We start from the raw sequence: 23,384 nt of genomic DNA on the forward strand, positions 1-23,384 counted from the left end.
TTTAAATCAGCTAAGCAGCTTTGTGGATATTGCATAGAAATGTTTATTACGTTGCTGTAACTCGGTCATTTTTGAAGACAAGGGCTTCAGTATTAAACACTAAGCTCTAACAGCAGCAATTGTCAGGGGCTAGAGCAAGCATGCAAAAAAAAGCCTTTTCAGCACCCAAGCTGCTGTAATTTGGGCAAATGTTTTTTAGAATAGATAAAAAAGTGTGGATGGAGGTCGATTTTTATTAATACGTAGCATTTAAACGCCACTGCTCATTTGCTACCTCTTCAAGCATCTAATAAAGAGGATTTCTTGATGAAATTAATGGCAAAATAAGAAAGCAGGTGTCTTAAACCCCAGCTGAAAGAACTGTGAAGTGTTTAAGTGTTTATCTCTTGTGAAAGCTGTGTGCTAAGCAGGCTTGAGTAATTAATAACTTTAAAATAGCAAATTGAGCAACCAGACTCTAAGAAGGTAGTTGCTCTACTAGCAGCACTGTATGACCTACCAAGAGAAGTCAGTTTCAGTGGCACTTGAGAAATAAGTGACAGGAGCACAGTTGACACAGACGTTCTTTATTGTCAGGTCTTGATACATCATCATGATTTCTCGTTTTTTTTTTACTTGTACTGTATAAAAACTTGCATTGAGTCAAAGTTACAAAAGCCCCCTTGTCTGTATCAGTGATGTTTTAGAAATTTTAGAACAGCCATTAAGGAATTCATCCTCTCAGAGAAGGGATGTAACAGGCGCTGCTCATCACTCACATCAGAGTGCTTAAGGCTTTGTTTCCAGCAGCTGCGTGGGCCTACAGCTTCTCAATCAGTATCGCTGAAGCGCCTCCTCCGCCATTGCAAATTCCCGCAAGCCCATACTGTCCTTGTTTCAAGGCGTGGGCCATGTGAACAACAATTCTTGCTCCAGACATTCTGATTAAAAGAAAGAATATGAACACCTTAGTTTGAAGAAAATTTGACTCATACAAGATCATTGACAGAATATGTAGTGCCGATTCACTGGAAAGAAACAAAACCAGAAACATAAAACCACCAAAAAGAACAAACAAACCTACATCTAAAAGCAGCATGGGCTATTTTTCTTTAGCTACAGTATTAACGAGCAGAAAGATTTCTGTATGTGCACAAACAGAACCTCCATGTTTCTTCTGAAAAAGGAAGTCACCTCTAGCTGTTCTGTATATTACAAAGCATCTCTGCAACTATCAAAGATCTTTCAAAGAAAGTAATATTAAGTCTCTACCACAAAAAATATATATATAAATCTAATGATTCATTTCAGTTTCTTTGGTTACAACTTGCTGTAATGCAGTACAGTACACGCATCCAGCTCATGCCAAGTTAAGCCATTTAAATGCTGTCATCAGACTGTAGAAATCTTGTTTTAAGACAAAAAAAAAATCCTATTCCCTTATCAGAAGCAGCTGCTATTCCACAGGAGACACCAGCATATCTTTACAGCTTATGCTGGCAAAGATCTAATCAAGACAAACTTCTGAACCACGAAGTACTCCAACTGCTTCCAGCTGTACAGCCTGGTTCCTTCTCACCTACGTATAGCTAGTAGATTTGAAATGGATTTGTCCTCATAGACCTGGAGCTTGCAGCTCGATCACCCTTAAGGAGGATTAATGAGATATACTTAAGTCATGAGTAAATTCCAGCTGCTGGAGAACACAGCAGGGAATTCAGCCAGGTGAAGGAACTTCAGAGCAAACAGAAGCCCCAAGGACATCCCCCAGGCTTTGCATCCCCCATCTGCTGCATTCGGTGATGGAAAACGTTTGGATTCCCTACAGGGAATACTCTGACAAGACTAGGACATTCACTTTGCTGATATAAGGAAATTCCAGTCCCTGTACCATACCCTTATGCTATTGTCATAAGTTTATCTGTACACTTCACTAGCTTAACTGGTTAATTATTACTGTTTATTTTCTCATGTTAGTGGTGACTTTTTTTAAAGCGTCTTAAATCTGGATAGCTGTGGTAACAAGTAAGCTTTTTATAAAAGGTGGTAACTACTTGTGAAGACAAAACTGTGATCATGCTCTTTTCAAAGTACCCTGACATCTAACACCTGAATTAATGCAAGTACACGTGTATGTGCTATTGAATTTCTATTACCCTTCCTACTTGCATTAAATTTGAGAATAAAATCGAGTATGTTAGCAGCATGCAGAAGGCAACACCTCCATGCAGAACAAAAACCAATGCTTATTTTACATACCCTATTGGATGCCCGAGAGAGACAGCACCTCCATTAATGTTCACTTTTTGTGGATCAATGCCCAGCTTTTTAATGTTGGCCAGCACCACAACACTGAAGGCTTCATTGATTTCCCACATTGCAATGTCTTCTTTTTTCAGGCCCGTCTCACTTAGAATCTAGAAATGGTAATCAAAATAATTACTGCTGTGAAAAAATGAGGAAGCTAAAAGTACTTTATAGAACTAATTAGGTCTATTTTCAGATGGAAAAAGCAAAACTGGGGTACTGGGGCACAAGTTTAGTTTTTGCAATGGAAGAAATGGAGAGTATCCTATGACAGGAATACATTTTCCTCACAATTACACAAAGACCACTGCTACACGAAGTACACAAAGTGAGACAGTACTGCCATACAGCTGCCATCAGTTTCGTTCTGAACTAGTCTATACGCGTATAACCAAATTTATTTTGCCTTTTAGCCACACCAGCTGCTTAATTTCAGAAGTGTAAACAACGCCAAAGTTAGTGAAAGCAGTAGAAAACAATATTCTTTTCCAAGAAAAATACAAAGTTTGTTACTTTAAAGACGTACATTCTAGCCTTGATCCTCTGAAAAACACGTATATTTTATATTTATGAAGAAATCATAATTTCAGTGGTAATTAGAGGAAGATACACCGAGGGCTGAGCCAACGATCCAGCACTGAGGAATTTTGCTGTCTTTCAGAAAACAAGCAGTTTTATTCCTACCTTGGGAACAGCATATGCAGGTGCAATAGGAAAATCAATAGGATCGACAGCAGCATCTGCAAAAGCTGTACAAAAAAAAGTCAAAAAAGCTGTTTAAATACCTTTTATTTTTACCATATACGATTTTCATTTGTGCAAACAGCAAACCCAGCCAAGACAGAGTTCTGAATATAACGGTCCCTGAAAATAGATACACCTGAAGTTTAGTGCCTCAAGTGAGTCGCTTAGTAACGTTTTCAGATGTTTGATGTTATTGCACATAGAAAACTGTTTTTGACTAACAGCTTGCTGGTATGACACTTCAGATTTCAAGGACTGTATTAAGAAGATGCAGCCATATGCCTAAGGCCTCATCTTTTCTGTCCCGTGAAGGCTAACAGGACAAACAGGATTCTCAAAGTATAAATATGCTAGAAGGATATTTTCCAGTGCTGTAGTCAAAGATAAGAAAAATCTCACCTACTATCCGTGCCAGAGGTTTAACTTTCAGTCTCTTGGCTGCCTCTGTAGTCATCAGAACCAAAGCAGCTGCTCCGTCATTCAGAGTACTGGCGTTAGCAGCTGTAACCGTTCCTAGAAAAGGAAACGCGTTGTTTAAACACGGTGGAAAATGACACAGCCCAGGTACATCGCCCAGGCCCTTGGTAATAGCTACTGCACTGAGTTAACTAGCAATTTTTGGTTAGTATATATATATTTTTTTTTCAGATGAGTTTGATTAAACAAGTATAGTCCCATGTATTCATGAGCTTTACCTAAAGGGCAGTTCACATCATGCCTTCCACGCCAGCAGCATCGCCAGCGTTAACGCAGAATTCCAGCTCAGACGTGGCTGTGAGTGAACGCCGACTTCAGCCAGAAAGATTCATCCCCTACAGACTCGGGGAGGTAACAGGTAACCACGTAAAGGCACGCCAGCTCTCACCGAACCAAGAGGTTATACTTGGTAGTGACCAAGGTAATGCATTTCAATCTTTAATGTAAGTGCACAGAACAGGTTTTCACTGCTCTGCAGGCTCTTGGACCATCTCTTTTCACTCAAGCCAGCTTATACTGTTGTGAAAACACGGCTCAGATTTCTTCTTAGGATATTTCCTTCACAGACATTTAAAAGTTAATGGTTCACTGTCAGTGCAGTCAAGCTCCTGTGAGCAGTACTCTTCACTCTAATAAAGAATCTGTGTACCTGGTAAACAATTAAGCAGTTGATTTAACAATATTTACCATTTTCTTTTTGGAAAACAGCTTTCAGCTTTGGAACTTTACTGAAATCCACACGTTTATATTCTTCATCTTCTGTCACTTCTGTATCTGGCTTTCCTGAAATTCAAATTCAGTTGAGTTTTTTGCAATACAGTCCATTTTTAACACATTCTTCAATTAAATGCTGCCTTATTTAAACAATTCATTTCAGCTGAAAAATGAAACTAATTTATGCATCTCAGAAGTGTGTTAATGAAAATGAAAAAAAATATTCCTCAATCCCATTCATTCATAGCAAATCCATTCATACTCCTTGATGGGTGAATGAAAGGGACAAAACATTTCTAAGGTAATTCACAGGGAAATTAAAACAGGTCATCAAGCTCTTCTAGCTAAATTCAATATACAGTCATCCAAAATATGAAAAAATTATGGTCTGTAGCATTAGAGAAAAAAATAAAATAAAAACAGATTACAGGCGATTGACTGCTGGTCACCAGAAAGTCTGCATAGCAGAAAATTCTTAGCTATTCTGAAGCAAAAGTACAGATACACATACACACGTAGGGGTTTGTATGTTCCTGAGATCTGCATATTTAAACAGCATCGTTTGTACTAATACAGACGTTACGGCTTTCAATGAGAAACAATCCACTTTATCACACCTTTCCGTACCTTTTTTTGAAACAATGACAGGAACTATTTCATTTTTGAGTATTCCCGAATCCCAGGCTGTTTTGCTCCTCGTGTAAGAGCCTATGGCATAAGTGTCTTGTTCCTCTCGTGAAATGGTGAACTTTTTCGCCGTATTCTCAGCACAGTTGCCCTTGGAAAAAATCAGACGCATTACATTTGGTACTTCTGGAGAGGTGAACTAGAAACTTAAGTGAAAAACCAGCAGATTTTCAGAATTGAACGTGGCTAGTATTTGGTGTTCATTTTTACTTTGCACAATCATGATCAACCAGAAGCTTCTGCCTTTGAAGTGTGAAGTTCAGATTTAGCACCTGTTTTCCGGATCCAGATTATCCAGCTGGGAATGAACATTCCTTACAAGGCTTTTGAGTAAATTAAAAAACTGCATGCAAAGCAAGTTTTAAAGTGCTTAGGCTGCCTTCTTCAGACTGAGGAACGCTGCTCAGCCACAGAGCAGTGCGTTTGCATCACCTTCCTAGCGTTTCCATGCCGCTGCTGGCTGGTCCATTCCAAAGGTTACAGGAATGGGTCAACACATAGGGCTCACTTAGCCGTTGGGATCCGATATCCTAAAGACTGTACAAATATATGCCTGTATACTTTCTGTCTAATAACCAGAATGAAATAATTAGAATGAAATAATCAAATCATATATAGATTAATCCATCAAAATTATACGATCATAATTTGTTACCAACACTGTCCCAATACCTGGCAACAAAATAAAAAAAAAAAAAAATAATAATAATAAAATAAAATACTCATTTAGTCAACCTGAAAGATTTATTCTGAATCAGGTTTTGTTCCACCTCTCATTTCTGCAGAAAACCCAGTGAGTCACTACAAAACCCTTTAGTACTGTTCCCCCAGTTCCTCAAGCAAGTTCACTTCTGCGCAGTTTACACACGTGAAGTGTTCACAGCACCAGCAACTTGGCCTATTGCCAGAACACGGACACGAGTGAGTTCCTAAAGCCATCGGATGGTCCCTCCTGTATATTCTCTCACAGACCATTAAGATTCTCCAAGCAACCCACAGCTGCTATAATAAAGACAAACGCTCCTGAAATAGTGTCCCAATCTATTAAAACTCTGTGTATTACAACAAGCTCCCAGAGGTTTCCCCCTGCTCACCAGGAACTAGCAATGCCAGTATTTGCATTCCTGTGAAAAATCCTCATGGTCAAAAACCGTTTTAGCTGAAATTGAAAGGTTTTCAACCAATAGCCTAAACAGTGTACATGGTACTGCAAAACGAATAAAGCAAAAGCAGTGAGGGCTGTATGAAGTATACACAGAACAGTTTATACACTGCAGAACATTCTTCATGAGATGTTTTCAGGAACAGTAGCAAGAACACTAACTTGGCAGTTAATAACACCCTACAATTGTGAATTATTAGAGGCAAAGGTTGGAAATGTTTGTACACTGAAAATAGTTACTCTCCTTTCGAAATGTTCTTTCCTGATGCTTGCTCTTCACTATCTTCACATCGGATTTTTTCCACGCCCATCCCAAGTTTGCAGCTGTTTGTCCAGTGTAAGTTACCCTGCTGATGAGCCAAGCGCATCAGCTGACTCCAACCTTCTAACAGGAGATACCAGGTATGTGCATTGGGGGAGGGAAAGCAAACATGAGAGCCCACCAAGCCGTAAAAAGCGGTTACCCTCTAAGGCGTCAAGTAACTTGACTGCCCTCACCTACACCGAGAGCAAAAGCAATCTATCAGTGGTAGAAACTGTAGGGTGGTTGGTTTGATTTTTTCAATCCCTGTTCTAAGCTATTCAGGCTTCAACGAGAGACAAACATTAACACAATTTTCTACTGTTCCGACCTTCTGTGTAGTCTCTCCATCACGGTTACTACAGGAAGCCTGGAAATGGAAAACATTTTCCTCCCTCAGTGTTCCCCACTTCTAGGTTTGCTAGATGAAGCAGCTTAATAATAAGCAACGTCTTCAAAGCAGCATGAGGTGTATGGCAGATAATTCAGAATTCTGCAGGAGTATTTACCATATGGATATGGTTATAGACATCTGTGAGTCCATCCTTTACTATCAGATCTTCCAGTTTGACTCCTCCGTACGGCGTTGCTCCTCTGCTCATTGTATAGGGAACATTAGACATGCTCTCCATTCCACCAGCAACCATTACGTCCTGCTCAAACAATACAAGTTCAAATTATTAATACGCACGACTTCTTCTGGGAACAAATACTAAGAAAAGCTTAAGAGTGGACACTTCATATTTCTGAGGAGTCTTAGAGAAAAAGGAATAAAAATCTTTATGCATTTCAAAAGCAAACAGCAGGGACAACAGCTGAAGAGAGCTAATCCGTGCTGACAGAGCAACTGGACTTTTACCTGGAATGTAATTTTGGAAAGCTGCAAGAGCCACGTTGGTCTCTTGCACTTTTACTCCAAAAGCTTCCAAGATCAGATTGTAAGTTTTACTTTAAACAGTTTCTTTTTCTTCTAAATTTCTCATTTTTGCTCTTCGTTAGCAGCTCCCTATGGAACAAGCAGCAGCCAGAATCTAAGAGACCAATTGAGACAGAAGTTCAGAAGTACCTGCAGTTTTACACAACGTTGTTACACCTCACTACCTGAAGAGAGGCGACTTAAGGTTTTTTTCATCTGAAAATGCCAGCGAAAGAAGGTGACTTTAATAAAGACCACCGAACTTGAATTAAGCTGAATCATCGTGGGTATTTATAAATTAGTTTCCTTTCCAAGCTGAGACAGAACAAACACAAACAGCTATGAGGGTCATACACGTATCTGTCGTTCATCAGGCTACAACCCGTAAAACCCCTGGCATCTCAGGGTGTGAAGAACAGACTCAGCTGTGATTTTTGAGATACAGATAATTGCAAGAAAAATGCAAAAAAACCCATAGCATTAGTTTCTGAGAGTTCAGTATTGCTGTTAATATAACTAGAAAAGGTATTTTACATGAGTTATAATTAGGTCTTGCAATTGAGCCTCAGAAAAATAATGGTTTGGTTCAGAACAGATTATAAACTCGATGCAGGAACAGCGGCATGGAGTAACAAAGAAAACAAAGGAGGCTGGAGACAAACTGGAAAGGCAGGGAAATCGGAAAGGCAGCGGAGGTACGGGAGCAGCAACAGACCAGAGGAACGGGAGTCGTGGGCATTTCGGCTCCATCACGTGAAAGACTTGGAGTTACTACAGTTGTTTGTACAACACTAAATGCGCGCTGACTCAAGCCTCTGGGATCTATCCCTGATTCCCACCACAGACACCTCGCAGTCTGCAGCCAGGAAAAACAACCAATCCCCAAAAAAAGGCATTATTTATAGCTCTGAGAGCCGCTAACTGGGCAGCGGGTCTGCTTTTGCTCGGGCTGGCAGCAGAGCAGGTGCGGCTAGCTCAGCTGGAAGCCCAGCTCCCGTCAGAGCGCACAGCCTGCATCTGTCAAACCAACCACATCCCTGACCGCTGCGATGAACTCGCTGGACGCAAGTTACTAAATCCAAATGTGGCTGTTTCCACAGCTGGACCTGATTCAAAGTGCAGTGGGAAGCCATCCAGCGAGTTCAGCAGGCACTGGGTGAAGCGCTGCTCTCTGCAATACAAGGCCAAAGCAGGACGTAGCTGCCCAGCTTAAAAAATAATGCTATTTTCACGTGGGGGACAATGTATATATAGGTAAGTATATTTCTCACTTATGAGCCATTTATTTTGTAAGCCAAAAATATATATTGAGCTGACAGTATCTGCACTTCAGAGAAAGGATGTTGCCAGATGCTTTAGGTATGGAATTAAAAGCGAAACCGAAATGTTTTTAATTCACGTTCACACTTTTGTATTATTCTTTGCTGCCTAGCACTTAGCAGCTTGCTGAAAACGGTGCATTGTCTCATCCTTCCATTCAAGGATAGAATTTTTCCTATTCATACAGAGAATCTTAGAATACAGTTGGCAGAGATGAGTAATTCCCCTCCAACAAGCTCTTCAATGAAAGTGCTATTCAGCAACAGTAGCTTCAGCTTCTTTGAAAGCAATAAAAAGCCTGAAACATCTTTAATGTACTTTGAAACAACACTGTTTTAATATGTACATTTAATTCATTTACACGGTAGAAGGATCTGAAAGGCAAAATGAAATCTCTTTCAACAAAACCTAAATTTAGGGGAAAAAAAAATCTTGAGTTTTCAAATCACAAAGCTTGAAACTCCCTAATTTTTTTTTTTGGGGGGGGAAGGAATACGATAGGGAGAGGAGGAGAGGATGTAGATACCATAAACCAAAATCTACCCTACTTGCTCAGCTCTAAAAATAAATCTGACACCTCCCTAACCATAATACTTTTTTTTCCTGTTTTAAACCAAAACATATTTGAGTAACTACAAAATTAAGGTTGCATGACCTAAAAAAAACCCTCACTAATTAGTGTCATTATTGCAAGTCAAAACACAGTCCCAAATCAAGGACCCCAGCCATCAGCAGGATGGGATCTACAACATTAGTTGTGTGTTTTTTCCATAAAACAGCACTAAAATTCACATACCTGACTCCCACACATCAGGCTTTGTGCTGCCATCATGATTGATTTCATTCCTGAAGCACAGACCTTATTGACAGTTGTAGTAGGGGTGCAGATGGGCAGACCTAAGTCAAGTAAGTTACACAAACAGCTATTATTTAAGGGTAGACTACCACCGTGTTGGTGTTTCAACAAGATTACGTACGGGACTAATTTTTATCTAACCCCAGTGTCCAGTTAGCATTATTTGGCCTGCCAGGACAATTTATCTACCTTCACCCCTAATTACTGTCCTTCTTGGAGACTCCTGTCGCTTCTCTCCTTCAGACAACAGACTCAGGTGATAAGAGGAAGCAAGTGAGGATTCAGACAGCAGGAGATCAGAGAACAGACTCCAGAACTACTCCTCCTCCTCACAGCCCGACCCCTGACCCTAAGAAGCACACAAGACTGAAAAGCCATAAACAAGCTGTTGCCAGTTGCTAAATCCTACAAGACATTACCCCAGAAGTACAGGAACTCTCAACCTATGCCGTACCAAACAAGACCAAAGCTACTAGGTGTCACCAGCACAGTTATTGAGCCGTTACTACTGTTACTGAGTGTCCAGGACGATGGCTACGCATTCTCTTTTGTGCAGCTTGGCTTAGGAACACTGCATCGCTGCCTCTGTCCTACGGCTCCGCTACCAGCACGTCACCTCCATGCCGGCAATGAGATGGGGAAACTGGCCAGGGGAAAGGAAAGAGCCACATCCATCCCTTTGCCCCTGACGGCAGCAGTTCCTTCTCTTTCAGAGAAGTACAGGGACACAGCCAAGGAAGCACCCAGTTCTTCCTGGACCCATACATTTTTTTAGAATCATACTAAGGTACGGAAAGCCTGCCCTACAGCAAAAGGGAGAAGAAATTATCCCTGCACCCCAGCACCGTTTGTGCTGTGGTCGACATCACAGGGCAAATCCTTTCAGTCATGACTCCAGGCTCCTCAAGAAGAGGAGTGTAAGGACGTACCCCTATCTGCGGCTCACAGAAACTCACCGATGGTTTTAACCTTTAGTGGGTAAGGCAGTGATACGGATATCAGGATTTGGATATCAGGAAAATGACATCCAAATATTTCGATATATATCCTGATATATTATATATATCCTGATATTTGGATATCAGGAAGAGGTTCTTCACCAAGAGGGTTGTCACACACTGGAACAGGCTCCCCAGGGACGTAATCACGGCACCAAGCCTGTCAGAGTTTAAGAAGTGTTTGGACTGTGCTCTTAATCACATAGTCTGAATTTTTGGGTAGACCTGTGTGGTGCCAGGAGTTGGACTCAATGATCCTTGTGGGTCCCTTCCAACTTGGGATATTCTATGACCCTACGATTAACGATAAAGTCTGTCTCATGAAAGAGTCAAAGAGCAGCAACTATCATTAGCAAAAAGTGCTCTGGAAGTTTTCATTTTCTCCAGGTTCTGCAACCAGTGCAGCAATAACAGCCATTGTACATGTGAAAACTGATTCCTGAGCACAGGCACTTCAGGCTCACTTACACGGAGCCTTTCCCCCCACAGGAAGAGCAGCACATGCAGCCTGTCTTGCTGAAGGGCTGGGCAGCCACCCAGCCCTAGCTCAGAGCTCCAGCACCTCCAGCTGGTCAGCAGCTCTCTGCAAAAAGGTAAGACCACCTTTAACCCAGAGTCAGGACAACGCGTACCTGCGCCCAGGACTGCTTGTCTTGCTGGAGCTTGTCCTTGTCCAGCCTGCAAGACATTCCCCATGTACACTTCTTTCACTTCTTCCATGGGGATACCTATAAAACAAAACTCCTGATTTGAGATTCTTCTCACAAAAGCTGTGATTCCCTTTTATGAGCCTTCCCATTACAGTTTCCCATAGTAAAGGGACAAAGCACGCCACATCCAACCTGTGTGCTGAAAGCATTCCAGGTCTGGTGCCTTCCAGATCTGTATCCCCACGTTCATGGGACATGAGGAACTGGGGATCCCAGATCCACAAAGCTTTCTACCTACCAGAATTATGTCCAAAGAAACAGGTTCGTTGGTTTAACACCTGCAAGCCAAGCTAACAGCCAGCTGCCACCAGACAGAAGGGGCCTGCTCTCCCAGGGCTTCTCTTGCAACAGCCCTGGTGTAAAGTTCTTGTGATTTGCTGTTTCAAGAAGCCAAACCTGTAGAAAATTAACCCTCCTCTCCTCCAAGGTGACTTTTTGCCTGATTTAAAAGTCTACGAATAGGGTCACAGGGGTGTGAGACAAGTGTAAGTGCCCATGTAAAAAAATGGAGAGGGCAAGGACAGAGCCCTGGTTGTCAGCGACAAGAAGCTTAGGTGTGTCACAGAACCACAGCCAAACAACTAGCCTGTTCAGTGGGGTCTGGGTTAGCACGGTTATTTCTAAATCATATTCTGCTCTTAGAAGCAGCATTTAATTCAGACTGAAACAGGTTTGTTTAAATACCATTTGTGAATAAAGACATAGATGTGCTAGAAGCAAAAAAAAAAAACGAAAACGACACCAGAACCATTTGTTTAACAAGCAACTTAAAACCAAAAGACACAGACTGATAACATTCAGAGCTGTGAGATGTTTTCTCATGAAAAAAATATTTATATTTACCAGCTCTGTCAATTGCTCCTTTAATTGCAATGGAACCCAGTTTGGTGGCTGGCAGTGACGAGAGAGATCCTTGGAAAGAGCCCATCGGCGTCCTTGCAGCGCTCGCTATCACCACTTCCTAAGAGGATAAGCACGGAGTAAAAGTCAGAGCATCGTTACACGTGCACACGTACACCAAAGTTTTAAATTTGTTCCCTTTATTCGTGTCCCAGCTCCCCTTTTATCCTGCAAGTAGCTCAGAGCACCAAAATTATCTTTATGAGTGCATGCAGCACGAGGAATAAACAAACACACACGAGGAACTGGGGATCTGGGCACAGCTGCAGGAATCTTGGTGGGAAGACAGAGATGGGGCAGGGTGGCTCTGATGGCTGGGGCGCTGCAGCGAGGGAGGACAGGCTGGGAAGCTGAGGTGTGGGGTTGTCCTTTATACGAGAGGACAGCTGGAATGCACTGAGCTCTGCCCTGGGGTGGGGATACCTGAAAGAGTCCCAGGGCCCTGGAGGGAAGAGAGGCCCAAGAGAGGGGCCCAATATTCAAGGATCCCCTCCTCCCCGCTCAGTAGAGACGCTTCCCAACACAAAGGAAGTCGGGCAAGAACACCAGGAGGCCTGCATGGATGAACAAGGAGCTCCTGGGCAAGCTCCAACAGAAAAAGGAGGCCCACATAGAGTGGCAGCAAGGACAGACAGCCTGGGAGGGACACAGAGACGCTGAGCATGCAGGGCTCAGGCTAGGAAAGCGAAAGCCCAAACGGAAACAAACCTGGCCACGGGCATCAAAGACAAGAAGGACTTCTAAGTACGTCAGTGACAAAAGGAAAACCAGGGAATGGGGCAGGGGACCTGGCTATAGAAACAGAAAAGGCTGAGGTACGGAGTGCCTCCTTCACCTCAGTCTGCGAGCAAGACCAGCCTTCAGGAACCCAGGCTGCAAGGCTGGAGCAAGGAAGATGCCCCTGTGGTGGAACAGAATCGGGTGAGGGAACACCCGAGCAAACTGGCCATGTGTGGGTTCATAGGACCTGGCGGGACGCACCCACGAGCGCTGAGCGAGCTGGCAGGTGTCACTGTAAGGCCACTCCCAACCTTTGGGCAGTCACAGCAACTGGGAGAGGTGCCCAAGGATGGGAGGAAAGGAAGCATCACTCCCATCTTCAAGGAGGCCCCAGGAGCTACAGGCCAGTAGCTTCAGCTGGACACCTGGGAAGCAGCTAACCCTGGAAACCATTTCCGGGCACACGAATGACAAAAATTATCAGGGGGAGGCAGCACAGATTCCTCAAGTGGGAGTCATCCTTAGCCAGCCTGATGAACCTTTACAATGAAGTGCCCAGCCTGACGGATGAGGGGAGCAGGGGATATCGTCTACCTGAACTTCAGGGAGCCCTTGGACACTGTCCCCAATAAGATCCCCACAGACAAATCAGGAGCGTATGGGCTGAACAGCGAGGTGGCTCAAAAACGGGCAGAGCAGCCAGGCCCAGAGAGCTGTGACCAGCAGCACAAAGTGTACCTGGAGGCCAGTAACCAGTGGAGATCCCCAGGGGTCAGAGCTGGGTGTGATCCTGCTTAACCCCTTTACTAACGAGCTGGATGACGGGGCAGGGCGCACCCTCAGCACATCTGCAGATGGCACAAAGCTGGGGATGGCTGACACAGCAGAGGGCCACGTGCCATCCACAGGGACCCCAACAGGCGGAGAAATGGGCAGACAGGACCCCGTGGAGTTCAGTGAGGAGAAGCGCAGGGCCCTGGCCCTGAGGAGGAACAAGCCCAGGCACTGGGACATGCTAGGGGCCACCCAGCTGGAGAGCAGCTCTGCAGAAAAGGACCTGGGGGTCCTGGTGGACACCAGCTTGAACCTGAGGCAACAATGTGCCCTTGCTGCTAAGAAGGCTGAGGACAACCTGGGCTGCATCAGGCAAAGTGTTGCCAGCAGGTCAAGGGAGGTGATCCTTCCCTTCTCCTCAGCACTGGTGGGGCCACGCCAGCAGTGCTGGGTCCAGTTCTGGGCTCCCCAGTACCAGAGGGACCTGGGCATACTGGAGAGAGCCCAAGGCAGGGCCACCAGGATGATGAAGGCACTGGAGCATCTCTGCTGTGAGGAGAGGCTGGGAGAGCTGGGGCTGCTCAGCCTGGAGAAGAGGAGGCTCAGGGGGATCTCATCCGTGTCCCTCAATCCCTGAAGGGAGGGCGCAGAGAGGCCGGAGCCAGGCTCTGCTCAGTGGTGCCCAGTGCCAGGACAGGAGGCCATGGGCACAGCCGGGCACCCAGGAGGCTCCCTCTGAGCACCAGGCAGCACTTCTGTGCTGGGCGGGTGACGGAGCCCTGGCACAGGCTGCCCAGAGAGGCTGTGGGGTCTCCTCCTTGGAGATCCTCAGAAGTCACCTGGAAATTGCCCTGGGAAACACGCTCTAGGTGACCCTGCTTAAGCAACCTCCATCTGGTCATCTCCTCAAACCCACTGCACTGATGCATGAAGGTGTCCTACCATATGTCAGGGAATTTAACGCTAGTGTACTGACAGGGTCTGTACATCACAGACAGTATTGTCATAAACTGGAGCTTCCCTCCCCTGATTCCAGCCGCTACAGTTATATGAACATTAACTCCATGCTTAGTGAAGTAACACCTTGGGCCTTGGAAGAGTAAGAATCCTACCAGGGTTTGCTAAAACTCCATCAGATTAAAGATCTGCTTATGTGTAAACAGTGGTTAAAGACATGGTACGACATTCAACTCTGTACTTAGTAGTCTCTTGAAACAGATTTGTTTTATTTTGCCTCTTGGCTTTAATGTTACATCAGCATGACTACCTGCTAACCCTGTGAGAGCAGCACGATGACCTGGCACCACAAAGATGCACGTTTCTGATCTCTGGTTACCCTGGACAGCTACTGATAAGAATCATCAAAAACTCCAACTGTGCTGGTTTAAATGGAAGTCCGACCAAACCTCACAGGGTCCCACCTCGACTTCTTTATTCAGGGACAAGCAAAGAAACAAAACACTAGAAAATATTTAAACCAGAAAAAAAGGACAAGTTATATTTGGACTGTTTCTGTATCTCCTTCTTTGGAGCCATGACTGACTGAAGTGATAATAATGTTAATTGTTAATGTATTAATCACATTACAACAGCAAAGGAGGGGGAACAGCATACAAATCATTTCAAAGAGCATCATCTGTATTGGCATCATCCGTATTCTCCAATAAATGGTAGAAAGCTGCATTAAATTTAAGTTACTTGATGCAATTCTAACCAGTTCTGTCCCATGCTAACAGTCAGCAAAGCAAAAAAAAATGGGAAATCTGACCTTTATTCTAATTTTTGCAGTAACATGACTTGGGCAACAGACACATTGTCAACAACGCAGGTTTCTTGTGATAACGTTCTGAACTTCAGAGGTTAAGAAGCAGATTTAACAGTGATTTATTGCGCTCAGACGGCACTTTATACTTACATTTAAAGTACGTTGTGATGCATAGCCACGGCTTGTATACTTCAAAGCCTGAAAAATAAAGTCCTCAGAATTCCATATCAACTAAGCAACGTATCAACATTTCAGTAATGTACCATTTCCAAATATTTTTTTTTGCAAAAAATAGTCTAAGAAGCACAGACTACTAAAATACAAAAATCATAAAATGCCTTTTTTAATATGTCGTCTAGTACAAAGTCTCACCATAACATCTGTGATGAAAATATCTCCTGAAAAAATAATCAGATACTCTTTTAAAAACAAAAAGCATTTTATTTTTGCCAAATCTGTTATAGAATCATTATGGTTGTAAAAGCCCTCCAAGATCATCTGGTCCAGCCATCCCCCTACCACCAATGTCACCCACTAAACCACGTCCCTAAGCACCACGTCCAACCTTTCCTTGAACACCCCCAGGGACGGTGACTCCACCACCTCCCTGGGCAACCCGTCCCAGTGCCTAACTATGTACGCTTACAAACAGTCTGACAACCAGAGAGCTACCTATCTTGAGAAGCATTAGTCTGTCTACAGCAACAGTCTGTCTGCTTCTCTTGACTTGGGTTCGTTCCTTGCTTTCACTAACTTCTCTGCTTTTTAAATGGTGGCAGGTTACACCTACAGCATCATTTCATTGGCATTTCATGTGCAAAAGTGGGAATAACAAGTTCAGAATGCTACAAGAGATGTCAATGAAACCAAGGAAAAGACAGAAACCACACCTGAACAGGCTAATCCACCAGCAAGGAGCTCCACGTAAGCAGCAGTGCAATAGGCAGAGATACACCTGCAGGTGTTACTGCAAACGTTAGCATTTACCTTCCAACAGAAACCAGCAGTTTAGAACACAGAGTTCAAGCCATTTACTCAGACAAAGTTCCAGCACACTGAAGACATTCTGACCGCTGGATGAGAGCTGAATGATTACTAATTAAAAGCCACCCCCGGACACCACAAAGGCACCATCCATCTTACGAGTCAAACAACGCCTGCTGGTACTGCACTGACAGCTCAAAGCACTGCATGTTTCTCTTGACATCTGACAAACTTCAACTAACAAAACACATTTTTCCGATTGTTTTTACATTATTTCCCCCCCCCCCCCCCCCCCCCCCCCCCCCCCCCCACAGCTCAGGCTGGGGTTTCCAACACAGAGTTTTGAACGAAATTTCTCTTAAAGTGACCTACATCTGCACCGGGCAAGGGCTGTAAAGGCTTCGTTAGCACCAAACCCCACAGCACCAAAGCCACACGTGCTTACAGGATCTCTCCTGGATCACCCCCCGGCTAGATCACCGTGTGTGCTCACAGGATCTCTCCTGCATTGCCCCCACACGGGATCACCGTGCGTGCTTACCAGATCACGCCCGGCTCTCGCCTTTGCGGCACACTGGAAAGAAAGGAGACAACGCTGCAGCCGCCTCCTGCTAGCCGCGACCATGCTCCGTGCCAACGACAGACTTTTATTTAAAAAAAAAAAAAAAAGACTTTCCGGGCGGGTGGGGAGCAGCCTCCCAGCTCCTCTCCTCACAGCGCCTCTCCAAGCGCGGCCACACCCGGCTGCCTCCCCTACCCCTACGCCTACGCCTACCTCACCTCCTCCTTCCCTCCCTCCTCCTCCTCCCTCTTCTCCTCCTCTTTCTCCTTCTCCTCCTCCTCTTTCTCCTCCTCCTCCTCCTCAGACACAGCCATGACCTTGGCTGAGCCCCCGGGGCCGCACGGCGGTGCCAGGGCCGTGACAGGATGGGGCCGAGCAGCGCCCCCCCCCCCCCCCCCCCCCCCCCCACCTCACGCCGCCCCCCCCGCCCCACGCCTCACCCGCAGCAGCCCGGCCACCGCCGCGCGCCGCCGGCCCAGCCCCGCTGCGCCCGCCATTTTGCCGCCGGCCCCGTCACCTTCACGGACAGCACCGCCCCGATCCCCTCCCGGCTCCCCATTGGTCTGCGCGGCGGAGGCGGGACCGGGATCGGCCCTGCTATTGGCTGGGCTCGGTGTCATGTCAGCCCTGCCCTCGCCCCGCCTCAGGGGGCTGAGGGGCCCCATCAGTCGTTGGAGCGCTGGTGGGGTCTTCTGTGAAGCAAATAACTGTATGCATGGTTTGTCCCTATAAGGCACTGATTTTGTGGGGACCTGGCTTTGCCCCCATAGAAATAAATCACAGAGTCATTAAGGTTGGAAAAGACCTCCAAGATCATCTGGTCCAAGCATCCCCCTACCACCAATGTCACCCACTAAACCACATCCCTAAGCACCACGTCCAACCTTTCCTTGAACACCCCCAGGGACAGTGACTCCACCACCTCCCTGGGCAACCCGTTAAACTCATCATCTGACCATGTCAATTTTAGAATGCTGGATTGTCATTTTTTCCACTGTTCACCCATGACACCCTGTGCCTCCACCTCCCTCACTCAGTAAGCCCAGGTAGCAGGATGGCACCCATGCAGTGGGGCAGCTTTGCCCCTTGGGCATAAACCGCAGTCCTCCAAGCACTGAGGCACAATCCCATGAGAAATCACGTGCCTGTGCGGGTACCCTTGAATGTGGGCTGCTGACCTTCCCAGGAAAAGGAGCGCTGATCCCGTGACTCTCAGCAACAGCTGTAGCAAAGAAGGCATGCAGCAGGACTGTAGCACCTTGCCTGGTGCTTGCGTCTGCATGGCCTGGCAGGGTGACAGAAGCTCCTGCAGCCTGAGGAAGGACACCTGCATACGATAGCTGTTAACCTACTTTTGCACACCAGGACACACACAGTTTCTTTACAAACTAAACTGCCTCCCCCTCCTCATTTTAATATTTATTAATTTATTCTGGAGGAATGGGGACAGGCTTCCCCAAATTAGGGTTACCTCTAACGTCATCTAAAATAGCTATACCCTGTTACTTATTACAGCAGCTGCAGTGTATTACAAGGCAGACACAGGGTCAACAGCCCCAGCAATTGTCTCCTGCTATTACAACAGAGATGGAGGACACCTTCCCAAGCCCTGCTTCCAGCCAGACAGCCTGGGGGGCAAGCAAAGGAGGCACAGCTTCAGCATCCCTTGGCCTTTCCCCTTTGCTTCTTTATACAAACCCTGCAAGTAAGGGGCTAGGTTGCCGTCCATCTCTTCCCTAGGTGTTCCCACCTGGAATAGTGCCAGGAACTGCTCCTTCTGAGGAGCCTTTCTCTGCAGCTCACGTGCTTTAGGTCTCCTTTCCAGCCCAACAATGCTGCCCCACTGGTACAGTAATACCTCTGCCCTCTTTTCCGAGTGCAGCTCTTTGCAGGGATGTTCGCAGTCCTTTCAGAGCAAGGGGGACACTTGCCTTACACATGGGTTTTCATTCCCAGGGTGACAGCTTCTCTGTCAGCGCTAACAAAATTTGGAGAACACATGCTTCACCATGTGGCTAGTTCCAGTACATACCAACCAGCCTCAGCTATGCTTTTCCAAGATACTACGTCACTGTCCCAATGAAAGGGTGAGGGATCCTGTAGTTTTAAGGCTTCCCAAAGCCACGTTCACAGGGAGTGGAATTTCCACAGAAGATCCAGTGCTCCTCAGCCCCTGGGCAGCTACAGGGTTTTGCAAGACAGCACCCAAACACACTAATTCAGGAGGATTCAAATGGGTGCTATTTCCTCCAAGCTCCCATTCTCACTATAACCACCGTCTCAGCCTCTACTAGTTTATTTCTGCAGTTTTATGACTCCACGTAACTGAGCACATAGACGGTGTGCTGCAATACCCCCAGGGCCCTCTGTGCTTCGTTAATCCCCAAAGGATTAACAATGCTGTTACCACATCCCACCACCTGACTCCTCTGCCTACTCCTGAGCGTGAAGTCCTGCAGATCTCCCTCCCACCATCCACCCCCTGGTGTCTCAGGTTTCCCTCCTGCTCTGCACACCCCAACACCAGGCACACCAGCCCCGGCTGCCTCTGAGCCTCTGTGCTGCCATGTTTGCAGCTCTCACACTTCTTCTTGCCTTACAGCAAAACAGTGGCATATTCATTTCAAGCATCTTGGTAACAACCAAGCACGATGCAAATCTTGCTGAGTTTTTTCCCTGTTTTTTTGGAGACTATTTATCTGAGGTGAGGCATTTTAATAATTTCTCATTTTCCCAACTCCGCAGGGAGGTCACCCTGGCCGAATGCTGTGGCTGCCTGCCAGCTGGGCACCCAGTCTGTTCCTCGCTCTCCCTTTGCCAGAGCTCACTGGGATCCTGCCAACTATGCCAAACGTCATGCACTGGGGCCAGGTTCACATCACCCCAGCTGGAACGGTGTTTGGACTCCCAAACATATTGATTAAAGCGATAGGACACAAGGGAAAAGCTCAAACTGCACCAGAGGAGATTTAGATTAGAAGCCAGGAAGGATTTACTTCAGAGGAAGGGTGGTTAGGCACTGGGATGGGCCACCAGGGAGGTGGGAAGTCACCTTCCCTGGAAGAATCTAAGAACCGTGTGGATGTGGTGCTTAGGCACAGGACTTAGTGGTGGACTTAGTGTTAGGCGATGGTTGGACTCAATGATCTTGAAGGTCTTTTCCAACCTAAATGAATCTATGATTCTAAAATGCCGTTTATTGGAGCTCACTTAAGAACGAAAGATGGTACTATAGATAAGTAACAGTCCTGTCAGATGGTGGAAACCCCGAGGTGTGCAACATTGCACACAGCTCCAGTCAGAGCATGGTCTATGGTGCAGATCCCATCACGGAGAGGTTCCCCCAGGCCTTCAGGGCTCTTACAGGATTTTCAAAGAATAAAACTGTTCTAGACACAACCTCTCCAGTCAAACAAAAGGATTCACAGGAGAACATGCTGCTTCCCTTTAAGATAACGACAAGAACATGAGGTGGTGTAATTGCCAGTCCACGCGGGAGCTCCTACAGGTTCCTTCATCACAATCAGGCAGCTGAACTTTTCCTGCAGCCAAGGGGAATGTGCAGCACAGGCCAGGCAGCCAAGCTGCACCTGAGGTACAGCACAACACAGGCTTGTGGCTTCTCAGGTTAGCTGGTACGTGGACAACCACCCCTTTGATGCACCGTGGTCTCCTACTTAGAAGGTTGCTGAAATGTGACAATCAAACACACAAAGCATCACATCTCCGGCCCACAGGGTAGTTTATCAATTTTCAGTGATATAAGTATTAGCTCTATGGACATTTGGAACATACAACATAGCTCTATATTGAAATTATTTTATTGTTTTGCATTTTTAAGTCTCCAACAAGAGGACAGGTGTTCTTGAAGTAACATTTATCCAAGTTAGTCTCAAGCTGCAGAAGAACTCTACCAGATATAGAAGCTAGGTAAAGAAAAAAGAAACATCTCCTCCCCAGAGTATACATTTCAGGAGATGAAGCTCCTACCACAGCATAAAAAATACAGCAAGAACTCTTTTAAAGAATCAAACCAGAAACGCATCTAAGCCAGCATTCCCTCATGCACACGTGTGCCTGGGGATGCAGCAGGGCGCAGTCCTCCCAGTGGTTTGGGCTGCACTTTCCCCTAGGAAGCGGGAAGGTAAATAAACGGAGTTTATTTACAGCAGCTGTGCCCTGACCCCATGCCAAGTTATGGGATGATGGCCACACACACCAGCAGAGGAGGATGCTGCAGGGGGAGGAGGGAAGAGATCCTTTTGCGTGTGGCACGTCTCTCTTTCCACAAGGCAGAAGCCATGGAGATGCCTTTGGGAGATGGTGGGCACTGACAAGGGTGCTCCCCAACATTTTACATTTTTGGTCCTGGGATCCTCACACATCTTCCTCTTCCTTGTCCTCCTCCCTCCCCTTGCAGCTGTTGCTTCCTCAGATATTTTTTTTTAGGATAATTCACATTTCAAAGAATTCAAGAAGAGACTTCAACGAGGACTGCAGCGGAATATCACCCCTACGGCCACTGATTGAGGCTGAGCAGAAGAGTCACAACGCTTTCTCTGGGTTTCCCAACCATCTACCTGCTGTCCAGCAATAATAGAGGGTTATATCCTTGCCCTTAGTATTTGTTTATGGACTTGCACATGAATTTACCCAGCCTGTTTCCAGGGGGAGCTGGGGATGCAGGTAGCAAGTCCTGGCGTAGCGTTTTAAAGCAAGCTGCTGATTTTTATCAGATACCCAACAGTGCTGATGCTACAGGACTCTGAGAATAGTTTTGCCCTACTCTCTGCCACTCAGCTTTTGTAAGCCTCAGTCACATGCACACTTGAATTCTCCCAGCCAAAGCCCTCACTTCCCCAGTTCCATGACAACTAACTATCCTTGCCCCTGCCTGGTGTGGAAGCCTGTCAAAAGCTTCTGGCAACACACAAGGCCCCTGGCACCAAGTCTGGCTGCAGTGACTGTTGACATGCCACGGACAGCAGTTTTTCCATGCCCAGCGGTTCTTCCACGCCCCAGTGTCCCCAGAACGATGGCTGAACAGCATCAGGGCCAGGGGGGCTTGCAGGCATCAAGCATACCTGCTTAGTACAGTAACTCCTACACAGTACCTACCTTGATCCAAGTTCCTCCCACTACTTGCTACAAGACCTGCAGGTGTGCCAATTTCCTTTTTTCTTTAGTAGTAGACATCAACAGATAGCAAAGCCTGAGCTGTACACACATCACGTTAGACCATGGTCTTAAAAATGGGAAAAGCGTACATAATAGTGCACAATAGTGCACTCCCTCCTTTAATTCTTTTACCATCACTTCTCACCAACAGCATCTGTAATATACTAATTTCACAGCTTCTATTTGTCACTTTTCAGTGTTTTAGATGACTGACAGCAACCAGTGCGCCCTCTTCCTTCGCTTGGGAGATAAGATTTGCTGTGACCATGCCCCAGGTCAGCAGATGGAAGCAGCGGACAACACGCCACCAACCCTTCTCTCTTACAGGTTTCAGATCACTCGTGGGACGTGGTGCACAGCATCCAGCTCAAGTTACACAGTGGATCTCCATCACTAAAACAACCGAAAATGAAAAGCAGGGACCACACCTGTGTATTGTTCAAACAGATGTTTACATGTAAAGCAAAGAAAGAAAGAAAGCCCCATTCCTAGTTCAGTAGGAGAATGAAGCAGGTTTAAAACCTTTCATATTTAGGCCACTGCTTCTGGCTAAGCTGTGATCAATTTGAACTGGTAGGAGCTGATTCAGCCAAGCAACTGCTGTGATAATTGGCTTATTTCTTGAGAACGACTTCACCTAGAAGACCACTGTTGTGAAAGGCGACATTTTGCCCTAAGAGTGAAGAAAAAAAAAAAGTTTAGAAATAATGGCAACATGCTATGAAAGCTCTATCTACACAACCTGCCAGTTTGAACATTACCATGTGCACTCAGTCGCTCAAAAATACTACTTATTCCACACAAATAATTCTAGTATTTGCCTATACCAGAAAGCACAAAACATTACGTTTAATTGGTGCACTTAAAGAAAAAAGGAGTTGAAACGTAAGAAAAAATTTTCACATTAGAAGACAAGGACAATTGGAGAAGAAAAGCCATTGCAGTAGAAGTGCTCCTGTGGGCAATCAGCGGCTCCCACACCTCTGTTTGCTTAGTGCAGTTCGGGCACCTGATGGTCCCACCAATCTGGCAACAACACCAGTAATTTTCCGAGATGCTCGTTTTAAGTAACTGCAGAGACACGTGAACCAAAATATTTGATATTTTTGTAATTTTGGCAATTACATCCCAGTAACTTACACGGAGACATAACCATTTTAAAAAATACCCTAAAGTCAGGCACCCCAAGCCACTTTTGGCATGGCAGGTGTTGACAAATTCAAATTGCAAGACTTACAGCTCATCTCTAAATAGAATTTGGAAAACTGAAATAACTCTATGTATATCCTCAAGTACTTGAAAATCACAACTAAAAAGGAATTAAGTCTTT

General features: G+C 45.5%; 1 protein-coding gene across 2 annotated transcripts; it reads right to left on the minus strand.

Annotated features, from left to right (window-relative positions):
• Positions 1 to 550: 550 nt before the first annotated feature.
• ACAT1 (acetyl-CoA acetyltransferase 1) lies at positions 551 to 17,426 on the minus strand. Of its 2 annotated transcripts, none has more exons than XM_083849917.1 (12): positions 17,317 to 17,426; positions 15,481 to 15,528; positions 12,015 to 12,132; positions 11,094 to 11,189; positions 9,404 to 9,504; positions 6,881 to 7,024; positions 4,849 to 4,999; positions 4,195 to 4,290; positions 3,430 to 3,543; positions 2,971 to 3,035; positions 2,239 to 2,396; positions 551 to 920 (listed from the first exon to the last, which is right to left on the minus strand). In XM_083849917.1, the coding sequence occupies exons 1-12, from the start codon at positions 17,371 to 17,373 to the stop codon at positions 800 to 802; spliced, it is 1,269 nt and encodes a 422-aa protein (XP_083706043.1). In that variant the 5' UTR covers positions 17,374 to 17,426; the 3' UTR covers positions 551 to 799. The 2 variants fall into 2 exon arrangements, with proteins under 2 accessions (XP_083706043.1, XP_083706044.1); XM_083849918.1 differs by lacking the exon at positions 17,317 to 17,426 and adding an exon at positions 16,856 to 17,085.
• Positions 17,427 to 23,384: the final 5,958 nt, after the last annotated feature.

The sequence above is a fragment of the Anser anser genome, assembly GCF_964211835.1.
Source record: "Anser anser genome assembly, chromosome: 1".
In the NCBI taxonomy this organism is placed as follows: Eukaryota; Metazoa; Chordata; class Aves; order Anseriformes; family Anatidae; genus Anser; species Anser anser.